General features: G+C 36.0%; 1 protein-coding gene across 1 annotated transcript; it reads left to right on the top strand.

Annotated features, from left to right (window-relative positions):
- The first annotated feature begins 7 nt into the window (after nucleotides 1-7).
- Nucleotides 8-9,646, top strand: LOC128891690 (adenylate kinase 8). Its single transcript, XM_054151399.1, has 12 exons — nucleotides 8-188; nucleotides 473-1,068; nucleotides 1,139-1,265; nucleotides 2,924-3,000; nucleotides 3,065-3,161; nucleotides 3,249-3,341; nucleotides 3,667-3,809; nucleotides 5,715-5,904; nucleotides 7,063-7,187; nucleotides 8,096-8,205; nucleotides 8,302-8,473; nucleotides 9,254-9,646. Exons 2-12 carry the CDS (start codon nucleotides 976-978, stop codon nucleotides 9,518-9,520), a joined length of 1,494 nt encoding a protein of 497 aa, XP_054007374.1. The 5' UTR covers nucleotides 8-188; nucleotides 473-975; the 3' UTR covers nucleotides 9,521-9,646.
- The last annotated feature ends 4,475 nt before the right edge of the window (nucleotides 9,647-14,121 follow it).

Genomic DNA, 14,121 nt, shown 5'->3' with positions numbered 1-14,121 from the left:
TTTTTTTTTTTTAATTTGGGGTACTACACTCCCGGCCGGGGCGGGCCATACAACACACACACACACAAAATTTAGATTAAGGATAAAGGTGGCTAGGATGTGGTTTTTGTCTTGGCCACCCAATTTTTTTGGGTCTCTATATGCAGTAATCTTCACGTGGTGAGACCTGGGCCCTCTATATTATTTAAGTATGTAATTGCTAACTGTACATCTCTAGTAAGGCCAGATGGCATTATCAATTCCATACTAATTAATATGAGCTAATGGCTGCAATCTTTCTCGTTTGCTTTGATTAGTATTTTTCGCGTTTCCTTTCACCGTAGTGTTGCATATAAATATCAACCGCGTGTGCCATTAGTGTTGCGTATAAATGAATATTGATCGCGACCGATTAGAAGTAAATTCTCGTGTTTTGAATTAGTATTTCGTCACATAAAGTGCCCAAAATTTGACATTGATACACCAATTCCAGAATCACGGCAGCTCGGCAGCAGATCTTCCCTGGCACCGGGAATTGTATAAAAATATGAGAGTTTACAGAGCAAAGCAACTTGTATCTCAATTCAAAGTAACAAATACTTGCTAGTTACCATAGCAGTTACCGGTCGGTGAGCATTGGGGACAAAAAGTCGATTAATCGGCTACCGGTCGGTAAAGTGTTAAGAAAAACTCGAGTTGCTGATAGATACCAGAAAAAAAGGCTTCTAATGCAAAGGGTTAATATGACAAGGCAAATAGAAACAAACAAGTTGATATCTGAGCTAAAGAGATATTTTTCGCATTAATTAAATGTCACGCATCAGACGTAACATTTGAATAATATTATAGGTACCATGCCATCGAACAATTGAATGAAATATTGTACGTACAAATAAACGTGGCGCATTCTAAGATAATACGAAATGTAGTAAGATGGAAAGATTTTTCGACACCGTCGAGATATAATATAACATAATATAATACCGAGATAGGAAAATGGAATTGCAAGAAACGGAAAAGAGAATGCGTTCTGTGAATGCACGATTCGTAGCATACTTGGAGAAACATCGAATATACCAACTATTCCACGTAAATAACCTTCATGTACCACGAACATCTTCGCGATTACTCCATAAATTTCAAGGACGTTGCCTATTAGGACATTGCTGTTCAGTTGATGATACAAAAACCGGACGATCATCTTGTATTTATGAAGCAGTACGTCCATCTCGCGATGAAAAGGATGGATGTTCCCAGGATTATTCTTATCGCACCTCCAACGTTTGGTAAAGAAAAGATCTTTTTTAACCCTTTGCGCTTGAGACATTTTTTTATAGAATCATGTCCAGTTCATTTTTATAATTTTCTGTAAAACCAAAAGCTCTACTTCGAAGAAAAACATCTACGAACATTCGTGACTTGATGTATTATTATTTCAATTAATAATTAGCTGTATTCTGAAATAAGTAAAATTGATATTGTACGTTCAAAAAATCACTTTTAAATTATATATGTCGCCTTAGAGGGGCCACACGAGCGCAAAGGGTTAACACGAAAGTGTTTTATAGATCGGAGGGATATTGGTGAAAAGTGTGACGCAAAAGTGTGACGAAAAAGCATTACGCTGTGAGTCACGTCAATTATTCTTACGACCCTTACCGCCTCGCCTTACATCACACTTTTTGTCACGGTTAATGCCTCGAGTTCCCCAACGAAAATGTTATTGTTGTTGGAAAGGTTAGGTTATCGTTTAACGTTGGAAAGGTCCGGGTTAGGTTGTCGTTTAACGTCTAAGTGTGTCGATTCTTCGCGAGGAAAAAATTATACCTCCGAGTACTCTGTACTTTGACGCGATACATGCTTGCTTAGTCCATTTTCATTCGATTTCGAATCGATTCGCCGTCTAAAACTACAGTGGGTATAGGAAGTATTCGTATACCGATCAATTTCCAAAAAAACTATGTAAAATTATAATTTATTAACTTATTTTTTATAAACAATGACATTCTACATATTCTCGGAAATCTCTAGAATAGATAGAGTACAAAAAAATAGCTATTTATGTAAGTTACGAAATTAACAAAACAAAAAAACAATTAATCAATAGAAATATCGAAGCAATAAGTATTCGCACAACTGTTTAACTGTTAAAACTTCATTAAAAAGAATAAAATTTACATTAATTTACAAGTATATAATACTTCCTTCGTGGGATTTCCTTTTGATTTTATAATTATTGTAAATTTTCAAAGCGTTAAATTAACTAAATTATTAGTTATTCCAAGTGGGATCTTCATCAATTCCCCTATTAAAGCCTTTTTTTTTAAGTACCTTCGCGGAAACTCAATGTTTTCTAATTCGTACGGAGCAACAAACTAATGTGTTTACGTTACAAACTCTACTGTAAATTGTTCGTCATAAGAATCGTATAAATACTTATTGCTTCTACATTTATACCAATTTTTCGTTTATTCTTCTTAATTTCGCAAATTCTATAAAGTAGCGATTGTTGTTTGGATATACTATATCTATCTTAGAGATTTCCGAGAATATGTAAAATATCATTGATTATAAAAAAAGAAGTTAAGAAACTACAATTTCACGCAAAAGTTTTTTGGGAAATTCGGTGTACGAATACATTCTACACCCACTGTAAAAAAATCTCATACCTGACTCGAACCATTTCACCAATGAATCTCCTCTCTGCACACCAGTACAGCGCTGCACACAACTTAAACACGAAAGTGTTTCGACGGTGGAAACGATTAAGCTTTTACAGCATCAACCTGCAGATCTGCCGAAACATTTTCGTGTTTAAGCTGTGTGCACCGATGTACTGGTGCGCAGAGAGTTTAGTTTCATTTTGAATGTATCCGCGTAAAATGATGGAATCGAGAAAAAAAAACATGAATACACCGCACGTATATGTATTTCGTACAAACAGATAGAGTGGCTCTGTCGAGAGTTCTTCAGGAGGAGTTGGGTATTCGTCCTTTGGCTTTAAAAGATCTCGAAAAAGACGTAAGCGAAACGCGTATCGAAGTGTTTTTTCATTTTCTCGAAAAGCAAGTTTTTGTTTCGTTAGAAAGTCTGCCACTGCGTGGAATCGGAAGATGTTGCGTTGGCTATGAGAAGAATTCTCGAAAACGGAATGCTACACGAATGCGGGTGGCTGCTCATTGGTAACGTTTAAAAACGATGTCATCTCTTCTCTCTTTTCGTCTTGTCTATCGTTTACGGATTTCTTTTCTTTCTACAAATTTTTACAGATTTACCGCGCTCGAGGAAGGAGGCACGAGTGTTTCAACGTTACGGAATTCTACCGACTCACGCGATACAGTTGATAACATCAAACGATACCGGTAAAAGCTCGATAACAAACCCATTCTCGCAGTTATTTGTGAATTGGATTATTCATATTGGGTATTCGAAAAAGTTCGTGGCGTTTCTCAGCCATTCGCATAGATTTCATCGCGTTGTTCTGTGGTTGGTTGACCACAGCGTGATGCATATGTGGCATCGAAATTTTGATAGAGCATTTTGTCCGTAAACACCACAAATTTGTTCACAAGCCTGCGTAGCATCCTCGCCTCGATCGAGCGACAAAACGCCACGAACTTTTTCGAATACCCGTTATTATTTTAATATACATACGTATTATCCACCCGATTCGATCTCTTCTTGCAGACAACTGGGAATGGGAACACGGTTGCAAGGACGCTTGTTGCAGTAAAGCTTGTAATTCGATTAATTTGCCGAAAAAATTGGAAGATGCTCGTTATTCGAGAAAATTGCGGGAACTGCGGGAAGCGTACGCGAATTGTTTAATAGTCAGTAAGATTGTCCATAAGAACTTTCCGATCAAACGACACTCGGGGTCCTAGTATCCTAGTATTTGAGGTTCGTTTTGCTGGCGACGTTGAAACATAAAAAAAAATATGAAAACCGTTTTATTTCCTTTTCGACAATCAATTGTAATCGTAATTTTGTGCGATCAGTTGTAGGTATTATTTGAAAATATTCTTGTTTCGTTATATTTGCGTTGGGTTGCGTTGAATGCTCAACACCAGTTACACGAGTCTCGCATACAGGGTGTCCCGCCTCAATCAATACGAAGGGTCTCGCTTGGGATTGTAGGCCCAGAATATTGGGATTCTTTCCATTTTTCTTCCTTGGGCAGCTTCGTGAAGTTGGCACCCACAAATGCAAATTTTGATCAAAATCAAATTGCATTCGTTTGTCCACGATTTGTCCACGTTTGTCCAACCACAATTTTCATTTGTCCACCCTTCAGAAAAAAGTTACACCACAAATAAGCCATTTGAAGTGAACACACCTATATAGACCTTTTTTTAGGGTTTTCTTAAAAAATGTGTCTTTCTACATTTTGTCCACTAATGTTTTTCGTTTGTCCAACAAGTATTTTCGTTTGTCCACCCCCTCAGAAAAAAGATACACTTCAATTAAGAAGAAGTTGCAGCAATACGCTCTAACTGTCTGCGCAGAACCACTAACGTTATTTGTTTGTTTTTTAAATTAATATTATTGACATGTTACGTAATAACGGGGAAAGAGGAATAATTAAAATATGAACAAAATGTTGCAATAGCCATTGCGCAAACAATTTCTACATTTTAACTGTTAATTTGCTTCCAACGGTATGTAACCATGCATATTCACCTTAATAATTATTAAATTGGTGAACATGATACGTAAGTGTAAGTAGCGATACTACATTTTCCTAATCTATGCATAACCTTTTCCTAAGGGTTACACAAACGAAAACTTTAATTGAAAAAACAAATAACGTTAGTGGTTCTGCGCAGACATAAATAATTAGCTACAAAATCGACAAAACGAGGACAAATGACTCGCAACCGAGCTTATCGCTGCAACTTCTCCTTAATTGAAGTGTATTTTTTTTCTGAGGGGTGGACAAACGAAAATATCGATTGGACAAACGAAAATACTTGTTGGACAACCGAAAAACATTAGTGGACAAAATGTAGAGAGACACATTTTTTAAGAAAACCCTAAAAAAAGGTCTATATAGGTGTGTTCACTTCAAATGGCTTATTTGTGGTGTAACTTTTTTCTGAAGGGTGGACAAATGAAAATTGTGGTTGGACAAACGTGGACAAATCGTGGACAAACGAATGTAACAAATTTGATTTTTATCAAAATTTGCATTTCGGGTTGCTAACTTCACTAAACTTCCTTGGGCCTAGAATCCCAAACGAGACCCTCGGTATCAATTTCAAGAACCGCATGGTGCTTACTTCATTAATGGGACCGCCCGGGGCCGAACAGAGTTTTTCCCTTGAAAATTAGCAAACTTTGAAACCGTATAGCTCGAAAACTAATAAAAATCGGGTAAATACATTAAAGCTTAATGAATTCGTCTTGAAAAGTACTATCGCATGGTATAAACAAAAATATATAGTTCCATTTGAAAAACGGAACTTGACCATCATATCTCGTTAAATAACAAAGTTAACAAAAATTCCTTCTCGCTGAAACATGAGGCTAGGACACCCTGTAGAATAGTGGAGTATTCGCGCGTCATTCTCAAGAATAACGAGTGAAACGAGAACACGAAACGTAGGGTGCGGGATTGGTCGCATAGGTAAAGCGGTCGACTGTGGATCCGAGGATCGTGGATTCGAATCTCCGTTCCTTATTTTTCGTTTAGACTCCTACGAGAGTAAGACGGTGTAAATACGGTTTGTTCGAAGGAGGTCGAAGTTGGAATCCGAACCGTTGACGAACTTGGAAGAGACATCGCGAAATTAGCGAAAACAAGGAAACATTCCAGAGCACCGATGGCGTCGCCGTCGGTATTTCGCATCGCGCTTATTGGGTCCAGAGGATCCGGTTGTAACGCTTTAGCGAAATCCTTGGCCGAGAGATTCAACCTTGATCACAGTAACGATATATTTACGTTTCGATTGACTTATTACTAGACTGCGGATCTTTATGCATTTATAGGACATTTTAATGTGCAAGAAACTATTAGGTTGTCCCGAAAGTTTCTTTCGCGAGTTCCATTCAATTATTTGATGTGGTCGTGTTTATATAAAGAGACAATCTAATTCCATAGATATTCATGTTGTAACAGTAATGGAGCAAAATGAATCGTGAACAATTCAGTAATGTAACATAAAACATAAACTATTGTGCATGTATTACTTATTAATAAAGCGAAAGAAACTTTTCGGACAACCTAATACAAAATGCAAACAATATGCAAGAATATAAAAAAAAATTGAAAGTAAAGTTCATGTTATAATATTTGCAGAATAAAATAAATTCTTATTTAGGTTCAGTTTTTGAAGGAACATTCGCGAAGATTTTATTTTGGATAAAGATCCGCAGTCTACTTATCACAGTACAAGTATACTTGCTGGTAGGGATCTTGTGAGGTCGTGAAATCGGTCGGAAATCGGTCGGAAATCGATCTTTACAACTTAACTTGACCGCAATTAGTAATCCGACACCTTTTTAGACAAGGATAGAGCTAGACTTTTCTTTCAGGATGATATCAGAATTAAGAGGTTCATATTTCGATAACTTTATTCTTCTTATGTATGCTCACACATAATTCTGTAATGGATAAATCAATTATCATAAAACTATTTTGTTCTGTACGGGTATGGTCAGAAAATGATAAGGAGATTGAGGGGGGAGAGTGATAGAGTAACTCAGGAATCGGTGAATAGGGATAGGGAAAAACAGGAACAAGTGCAATTTAATTAAATAAGGGAAACTAAATATAATAGTACAGGGTGTTCCGAAACTCTCGTGGGAGCCGGAAATGGTGGGTAGTTGAGACGATTCTGAACAACAATTCTCTTTGGAAAAATGTCGGTGGGGGCTTCATTTTTGAATTATTAACGAAAAATTCGAAAATTGCTAGGTGTTTCTCGTTAATAATTCAAAAACGAAGCTCCCACCGACATTTTTGCAAAGGAAATTGTTGTTCAGAATCGTCTCAGCTACCTCCCATTTCCTACGCGAGTTTTGGGACACCGTGTAGATACGAGACAAGGTTAGCTACCTGAGAGAACAAACCGTTGATTGCAGTCGATTACGATTACGTCGCGGAACAGGCACGTTTACAGCAAAATCCTTTGGGAGAGAAGCTTCGAGCGTTCGAGTACAGATGGGGAGGAAGACCTAAGCCTGAGATCAGGATAGAAATTGTTCAAGTACGAGTAACAAATTAACGAATAGATTGGGTTGGCGTGAGATCACCGACGATCGTTTCGCCGACAATGTACGAATTAGAAAACATCAAATTCAGTAAAGTACTTTTAAAAAAGGCTTTAATAGAGGAATGGAAGAAGATCTCACTTCGAATAACTAATAATTTAGTTAATTTAATGCTAAGAAGAGTGACAATAATTATAAAATCAAAAGGAAATCCCACGGAGGAAGTATTATATACTTATAGTCAGTGTAATAAGTATTCGTACAGGAACCATTTATTTCAAATTGGTTGCTGTACGAATACTTCTTACACTGACTGTATAAATTAATGTAAACATTTTTATTTTTTTTAATGAAGTTTTAAAAATTCAATAGTGGTGCGAATACTTATTGCCTCAATATTTCTATCGATTAATTGTTTTTTTCTTGTTAATCTCGCAACTTACATAAATAATAGCTATTTTTTTTTTACTCTATATATTCTAGAGATTTTCGAGAATATGTATAATGTCATTGTTTATCGAAAATAAGTTAATAAATTACAATTTTACATAGTTTTTTTGGAAATTTGATCGGTGTACGAATACTGTCTACACCCACTGTAGTTACTCTGAGGGATGTATAATTGCTTTCAGGTGGGTCCCTCAGCATGCGTATAATTTTGAGACGTATCCTTTTAAAGTTTGTAAATGGTTTTCCCGCTGAAAACAACATAGACGAAAGTCAGTGTCGGTGAAATCAGTGTCGATGTAAACATTGCCGGGGAATTGAATGTATCGGCGAAACGATGTCGATGTAAACATTATCGACGAAACGATTCTCGGTGAACTCACACCAATCCGAATATATTCATCCTTTTGGCCGCTCGCGAAATGATAACGTTCTACAATAATGTTTTTACTTCCAGAAACACATATTAGGATACGAATGCTCGAGGAACGGTTGGGTGTTGACTGGTTATCCAAAGTCGGTAGACGACTTTAAACTGTTGGACCTGAGTTCCGCTCCTCCGAATAGGTGACGAAATAACGCTACAATATTTTTCCATCCGTTCGCTCAGGCTCGCGCAAACATGATGTTCGTTCGATGTACTCGATGTACTCGATGTTTCAGAGTGATTTTTCTCGAGGTAAACGGCGATGTCTGCAGAGAAAGGTTGCTCAATCGCCGATACAACATCGTCACTGGTAGCGAGCACACCTTGTCTACAAAAAATTACCTCGACACGGATAACTGCAAATTAGCTGTACATCCGAATGATTACAGACTAATCGTCGAACGAGACGTAAGGATACGTACTATCCTACATATCACCAATTTAAAATAAATGGTTCCTGTACGAATACTTATTACACTAACTGTATGTATGTGTTATGAGAAAATTATTATTCGGAAATATTTATTTTAGTGAATATGCATGTACAGATTCATTCAAGCTGGATACACAGTCAGTGTAAGAAGTATTCGTACATCGGTCAATTTAAAATAAATGGTTCCTGTACAAATGCTTATTAGACGAACTGTGTGTATGTATTATGAGAAAATTATTATTTGGAAATATTGATTTCAGTGAATATGCATGTAGGTTTGGGATGATCGAGGGTGGCGAATAAATTAGACACGCGAGAAACTTGTAAATATAATATAATTAATAATGTAAAATTGAAAAGCTATAAAAGAAAGCTGACGAAACACGACCATACGTACGACTGTTCTTGGTTCCGACTACTTACAAAAAGTCCCAAGCTCTCATTCATTCATTTATTTAAAGTTCGTAACTTATTATACAAAGTTATGGCACTACTGCTTACTTATTACTAGCTTATTCCCATTCTTCTTATCATCGTCTTAGATGACTCCTGCATTGTTTTAATAACAACAACAAACGAAAAACGCGTCACGATACCTCGCGAAGGCGCTCCGAAAAACGTCAAACACATCGACCACTCGACCGATACGTTTACCGATCGAAGCATAACCCTCCTTCATGCATGTACAGATTCGTTTAGGCTAGATAACGGATGATGATTACTAATCATTGATTAGAGTTGTCGTTGAGTTACAGCTCCAAGAGTACGAAGAAAATGTAGCCGACATGTTGCGATACGCAGGGGACTCCGCGGTGAAAGTCGATGGGAACGAGGACGAGAAAGTCGTTCGGGAAAAAGTCGAAGCATACTTGATGGGTCCGGCATTGAAATCTCAGTTTAGAGTACCAAGACTTCCAGCTGAGATCGATCCAATGGAGATCGAATTCGAACCCGACGACGAACCCGATTCCAGCCTATTCGACGATATACGCGCATCCGAGCCTACCTACACTTTCGACTAACGATCCTGCATTCTGCTAACTTCCAAATAACTTGTCGCGTCGAACGGAGCAAAACTGTACAACATTGATTGGAAATCATAAAACAACGGTAACGTTGCGTGGATATCAATTCGCTTGAGGCGCGCATTAAAACTTGAAACATACATAAATTATACGTTCAATTAACGACAAGTAATAAAGCTACTTGTACGTTACGTGCGTACACGTTTCGTTCGTAATGGGAAACCTAAACATAGGACGTGTCGGATTCTCCGTAAAGAGTGGAGAATGGAATAATTTTCGCGAGTCCTGCTATCCTGGCATCCCAGGCATCTCGTTTTCGTAACGTTGGCGTCGGCGTCGGCGTCAAGCCAAACGAGAAGAAATTTTGTTTTATTTAAATTTTATTGATTTTGAAAAGACGAATCTCTAAATTGAATGAAAATATGAAGATAATACCGGAATAAAAGTTTATCCATCATTAACTTCATTTTTTCATTATGTTGGACTTACTCCTTTTTCATAATAAACGGCTCATATGAAGCTTTAATATTTATATTCGCGGTATATCGATATATCGCGGCTCACGGTTTGGGAATCACTTAGATCGACCGGAAATTTCTGTACGATTCGGTTACAACAAATTTCAAGTATGCGTATATTCATTAAAAAAGATACGCTGGTAAGATGTGAATAATGATAAAAATTACATTATTCGATCAAATTTATTCAAAGTGTGAAAAATTTACTATTTTGTTTTATTCTAAAGACGAACAGAACTTTCCAGTGGACCTAATGTTAAAAAAGGCGCCGCTACGCTTACGTTTATACAGGTGTAATTGCCTAAAAGGAGAAGCATATTTCCGGATCAAGGACGTATAGAGTGGGATAGGTTGCACGCGACCGCGCAACCTTTAACTACGGGGGTTGCGCGATCCTATCCTCGATTCTATTCTATGTATGCATACACGTATAGGTGTATGCAAAAGTTAATTAAAATAATTTTGGAATTAAAGTATGTATAATAGATGTAAAGTAGAAATACAAATATATCATAGTAAAGAGCTTTTATTATACTATCGAAATGTACAACTCAAAAATTGTATACAACAAGTAATAATTATTTATAACAAAAATAACAATTTTTACTTCTTCATAAGTATCCGGCCAAGTACAAAACATGGAGGAAAAACACGATAACTGAAGGAAAAATTGTTAAAAATGGTTACATATGTAACATTACCATCAATATTTAGTAACCATACCCTGTGAAGCTATCACGGCGGCACATCGGTGAGGCATTGATTCAATAAGTTTGATGATTAGACTACGGATCTTTATGCAAAATAAAATCTTCGCAAACGTGCCTACGAAAATTGAACCTAAATAAGAATTTATTCTATTCTGTAAATATTATAACGCGAACTTTACTTTCAATATTTTTTATATTTTTGCGTATTGATTACATTTTGTAGTTTCTTACATATTCAAATTTCCTATAAATGCATAAAGATCCGCAGTCTATTGATGATTCTATTTTGAGAGATGTATCTCCACTCTTCTTGAATGTTTGTCCATAAAGCAGCTTTATTGGTACAATTAACAGTTCCTATTCTTAGATTAAGCTCTTGCCATAAATGTTCTATGGGATTCAAGTCTGGAGATTGACTCGGCCAATCTATAATTCGGATTTTATTCTTCGTGAAACACTCCTGAAGCAACCCAGACCGATGTTTCGGATCATTGTCTTGCTGAAATATCCATTCTCGTGGCAAATTTCGACGGGCATAAGGTAGCATTTGTTCTGATAGAATCTCTCTATAAATAGGTGCGTCCATAGTACCCTCAATTTTGTAAATTGGACCGACGCACAGTGCGGACAAATAGCAAAATTGTGGACAAAAATCAAAATTTCATTACTAATATAAATATATTGCTATTTATTCACACAACAAAATTAAAATTAGCCATAAACATAATAAAATCACAAGAAAATTAACAAATTTAACAAAAAATTAACAAACCCCGATTTAGATGAAACTTTGTATACTTGTTTGTGGGACCTTCTTATGAATTACACCATCCTCAGTACCTGCGAATTTCGCGTTTTAAGGGAGAAATTAACCCTTTTATCCGGGCCGCCCTTTTTACTTTTGCTCGGAAACGATTAGAGATTTCAAAAGAAATGTTCAAGCAAACTTTACACTGTTTTTAGAGGCCTATAAACCAATACTAACAAATTAAAAAAAAAACAAATTTTTTTTTTAAATTACCTTTTCCCCCCTCCTCGAAATTTTTGAAAATTTTGATTTATTTCTGAATCAGTAAAAGCGTTTTTTTATTCTAAATCCAACGGTATGTACGAGTTTATTATTATCATACAGGAAAATGATGTAATATTGTAAAATTATCGCTTTAGTAGACTATATTTCGAATTCTTTAGGAATTTTTGTCTCATAAGTAATAGAAGTTGCACCCATATGTTATTTAACACACTATGCTTCATTTTGGCTGAGGATGTGAAAAATAATTTTGATAGAAATCCATAAATCAATTAAATCAGAATTTTTAACTTCCAATTGCGACCCTACACCAACAGTACGGTCCCTTATTAACAATTATGTAAAACCGAACGTTGCAAGTATTTGCAAAAAAACTTATAAGTTTCTTAAAATATAACAAATAATGTATCCAAATATGTTGAGAACTCAGGATATATTTTGCCGTTTTGTCTGTATGTTTGTTTAAAAATAAAGATTGTATTATGGATACAAATGATTGATACATGATTATTTATAACAATTTCCACGCTGACACACATTTTCTACGATAGAAATCTGCCTCACATTGCGATATATACTAATATTGAATTTTGTCCACTTATTCCGCACTGTGCGACGCCTTTCCAAGAAAATACACCCCAAAGCATAATGCTACCTCCTCCGTGCTTCACTGTTGGTATTTGATATCGGGAATCATTCCTAGTATCTTGTGGTCGTCTAACATACCTTCTCCCATCATTTCCAAATAAATTAATTTTAGTTTCATCCGAAAACAGCACTTTCTTCCAATGTTTAACTGTCCAACTTCGGTGTTTCTTTGCAAACTCTAATCTGACCTCCTTATTTTGTTTACTCATCAGTGGTTTTTTAACTCCAATCCGACCAAAAAATCCAACTTCTGTAAGTCTACGTGAAACAGTACTGTGACTAATGTCAGCTAAATGGGAGAAGGTATGTTAGGCGACCACAAGGTACTAGGAATGATTCCCGATATCAAAAGTTGGATTTTTTGGTCGGATTGGAGTTAAAAAACCACTGATGAGTAAACAAAATAAGAAGGCCAGATTAGAGTTTGCAAAGAAACACCGGAGTTGCACAGTTAAAGATTGGACGAAAGTGCTGTTTTCGAATGAAACTAAAATTAATTTATTAGGTTGTCCCGACAGTTTGTTTCGCGAGTTGCACTCAATTATTTTATATGGTCGTGTTTATATAAATAGACAATCTAATTTCATAGATATTCATGTTGTAACAGTAATGGAGCAAAATGAATCGTGCACAATTCAGTAATGTAACATGAAACATAAAATATTGTGCATGTATTACTTATTAATAAAGCGAAAGAAACTTTTGGGACAACCTAATATCTGGAAATGATGGGAGAAGGTATGTTAGACGACCGCAAGGCACTAGGAATGACTTCCGATATCAAATACCAACAGTGAAGCACGGAGGAGATACTATTATGCTTTGGGGTGTATTTTCTTGGAAAGGCGTCGGTCCAATTTACAAAATTGAGGATACTATGAACGCTCCTATGTATAGGGATATTCTATCGGAACAAATGCTACCTTATGCCCGTAGAAATTTGCCACGAGGATGGATATTTCAGCAAGACAATGATACAAAACATCGGTCTGGGTTGCTTCAGGAGTTTCTCACGAAGAATAAGATCCGAATTATAGATTGGCCGAGTCAATCTCCAGACTTGAATCCTATACAACATTTATGGCAAGAGTTTAATCTAAGAATAGGAACTGTTAATTGTACCAATAAAGCTGCTTTATGGACAAAAATTCAAGAAGAGTGGAGATATATCTCTCAAGATAGAATCATCAATAGACTGCGGAACTTTATGCATTTATAGGAAATTTGAATATGCAAGAAACTACAAAATTTAAACAATACGCAAAAATATAAAAAATATTGAAAGTAAAGTTCACGTTATAATATTTACAGAATAGAATAAATTCTTATTTAGGTTCAATTTTCGTAGGCACGTTTGCGAAGATTTTATTTTGCATAAAGATCCGCAGTCTAATCATCAAATCTTATTGAATCGATGCCTCATCGATATGCCGCCGTGATAGCTTCACAGGGTATGGTTACTAAATATTGATGGTAATGTTACATATGTAACCATTTTTAACAATTTTTCCTTCAGTTATCGTGTTTTTCCTCCATGTTTTGTACTTGACCGGATACTTATGAAGAAGTAAAAATTGTTAGTTTTGTTATAAATAATTATTACTTGTTGTATACAATTTTTGAGTTGTACATTTCGATAGTATAATAAAAGCTCTTTACTATGATATATTCGTATTTCTACTTTACACCTAT

This window comes from Hylaeus anthracinus, unplaced genomic scaffold (assembly GCF_026225885.1).
Source record: "Hylaeus anthracinus isolate JK02 unplaced genomic scaffold, UHH_iyHylAnth1.0_haploid 12002, whole genome shotgun sequence".
In the NCBI taxonomy this organism is placed as follows: Eukaryota; Metazoa; Arthropoda; class Insecta; order Hymenoptera; family Colletidae; genus Hylaeus; species Hylaeus anthracinus.
This window is presented reverse-complemented; position numbering and strand designations above follow the sequence as displayed.

Coding starts and splice junctions, on each gene's coding strand:
- LOC128891690 (XM_054151399.1), top strand. CDS start 976: ATGGAATTGCAAGAAACGGAAAAGAGAATGCGTTCTGTGAATGCACGA. Junction 3,342..3,666: donor GATAACATCAAACGATACCG/GTAAAAGCTCGA, acceptor CTCTTCTTGCAG/ACAACTGGGAATGGGAACAC. Junction 8,206..8,301: donor AGTTCCGCTCCTCCGAATAG/GTGACGAAATAA, acceptor TCGATGTTTCAG/AGTGATTTTTCTCGAGGTAA.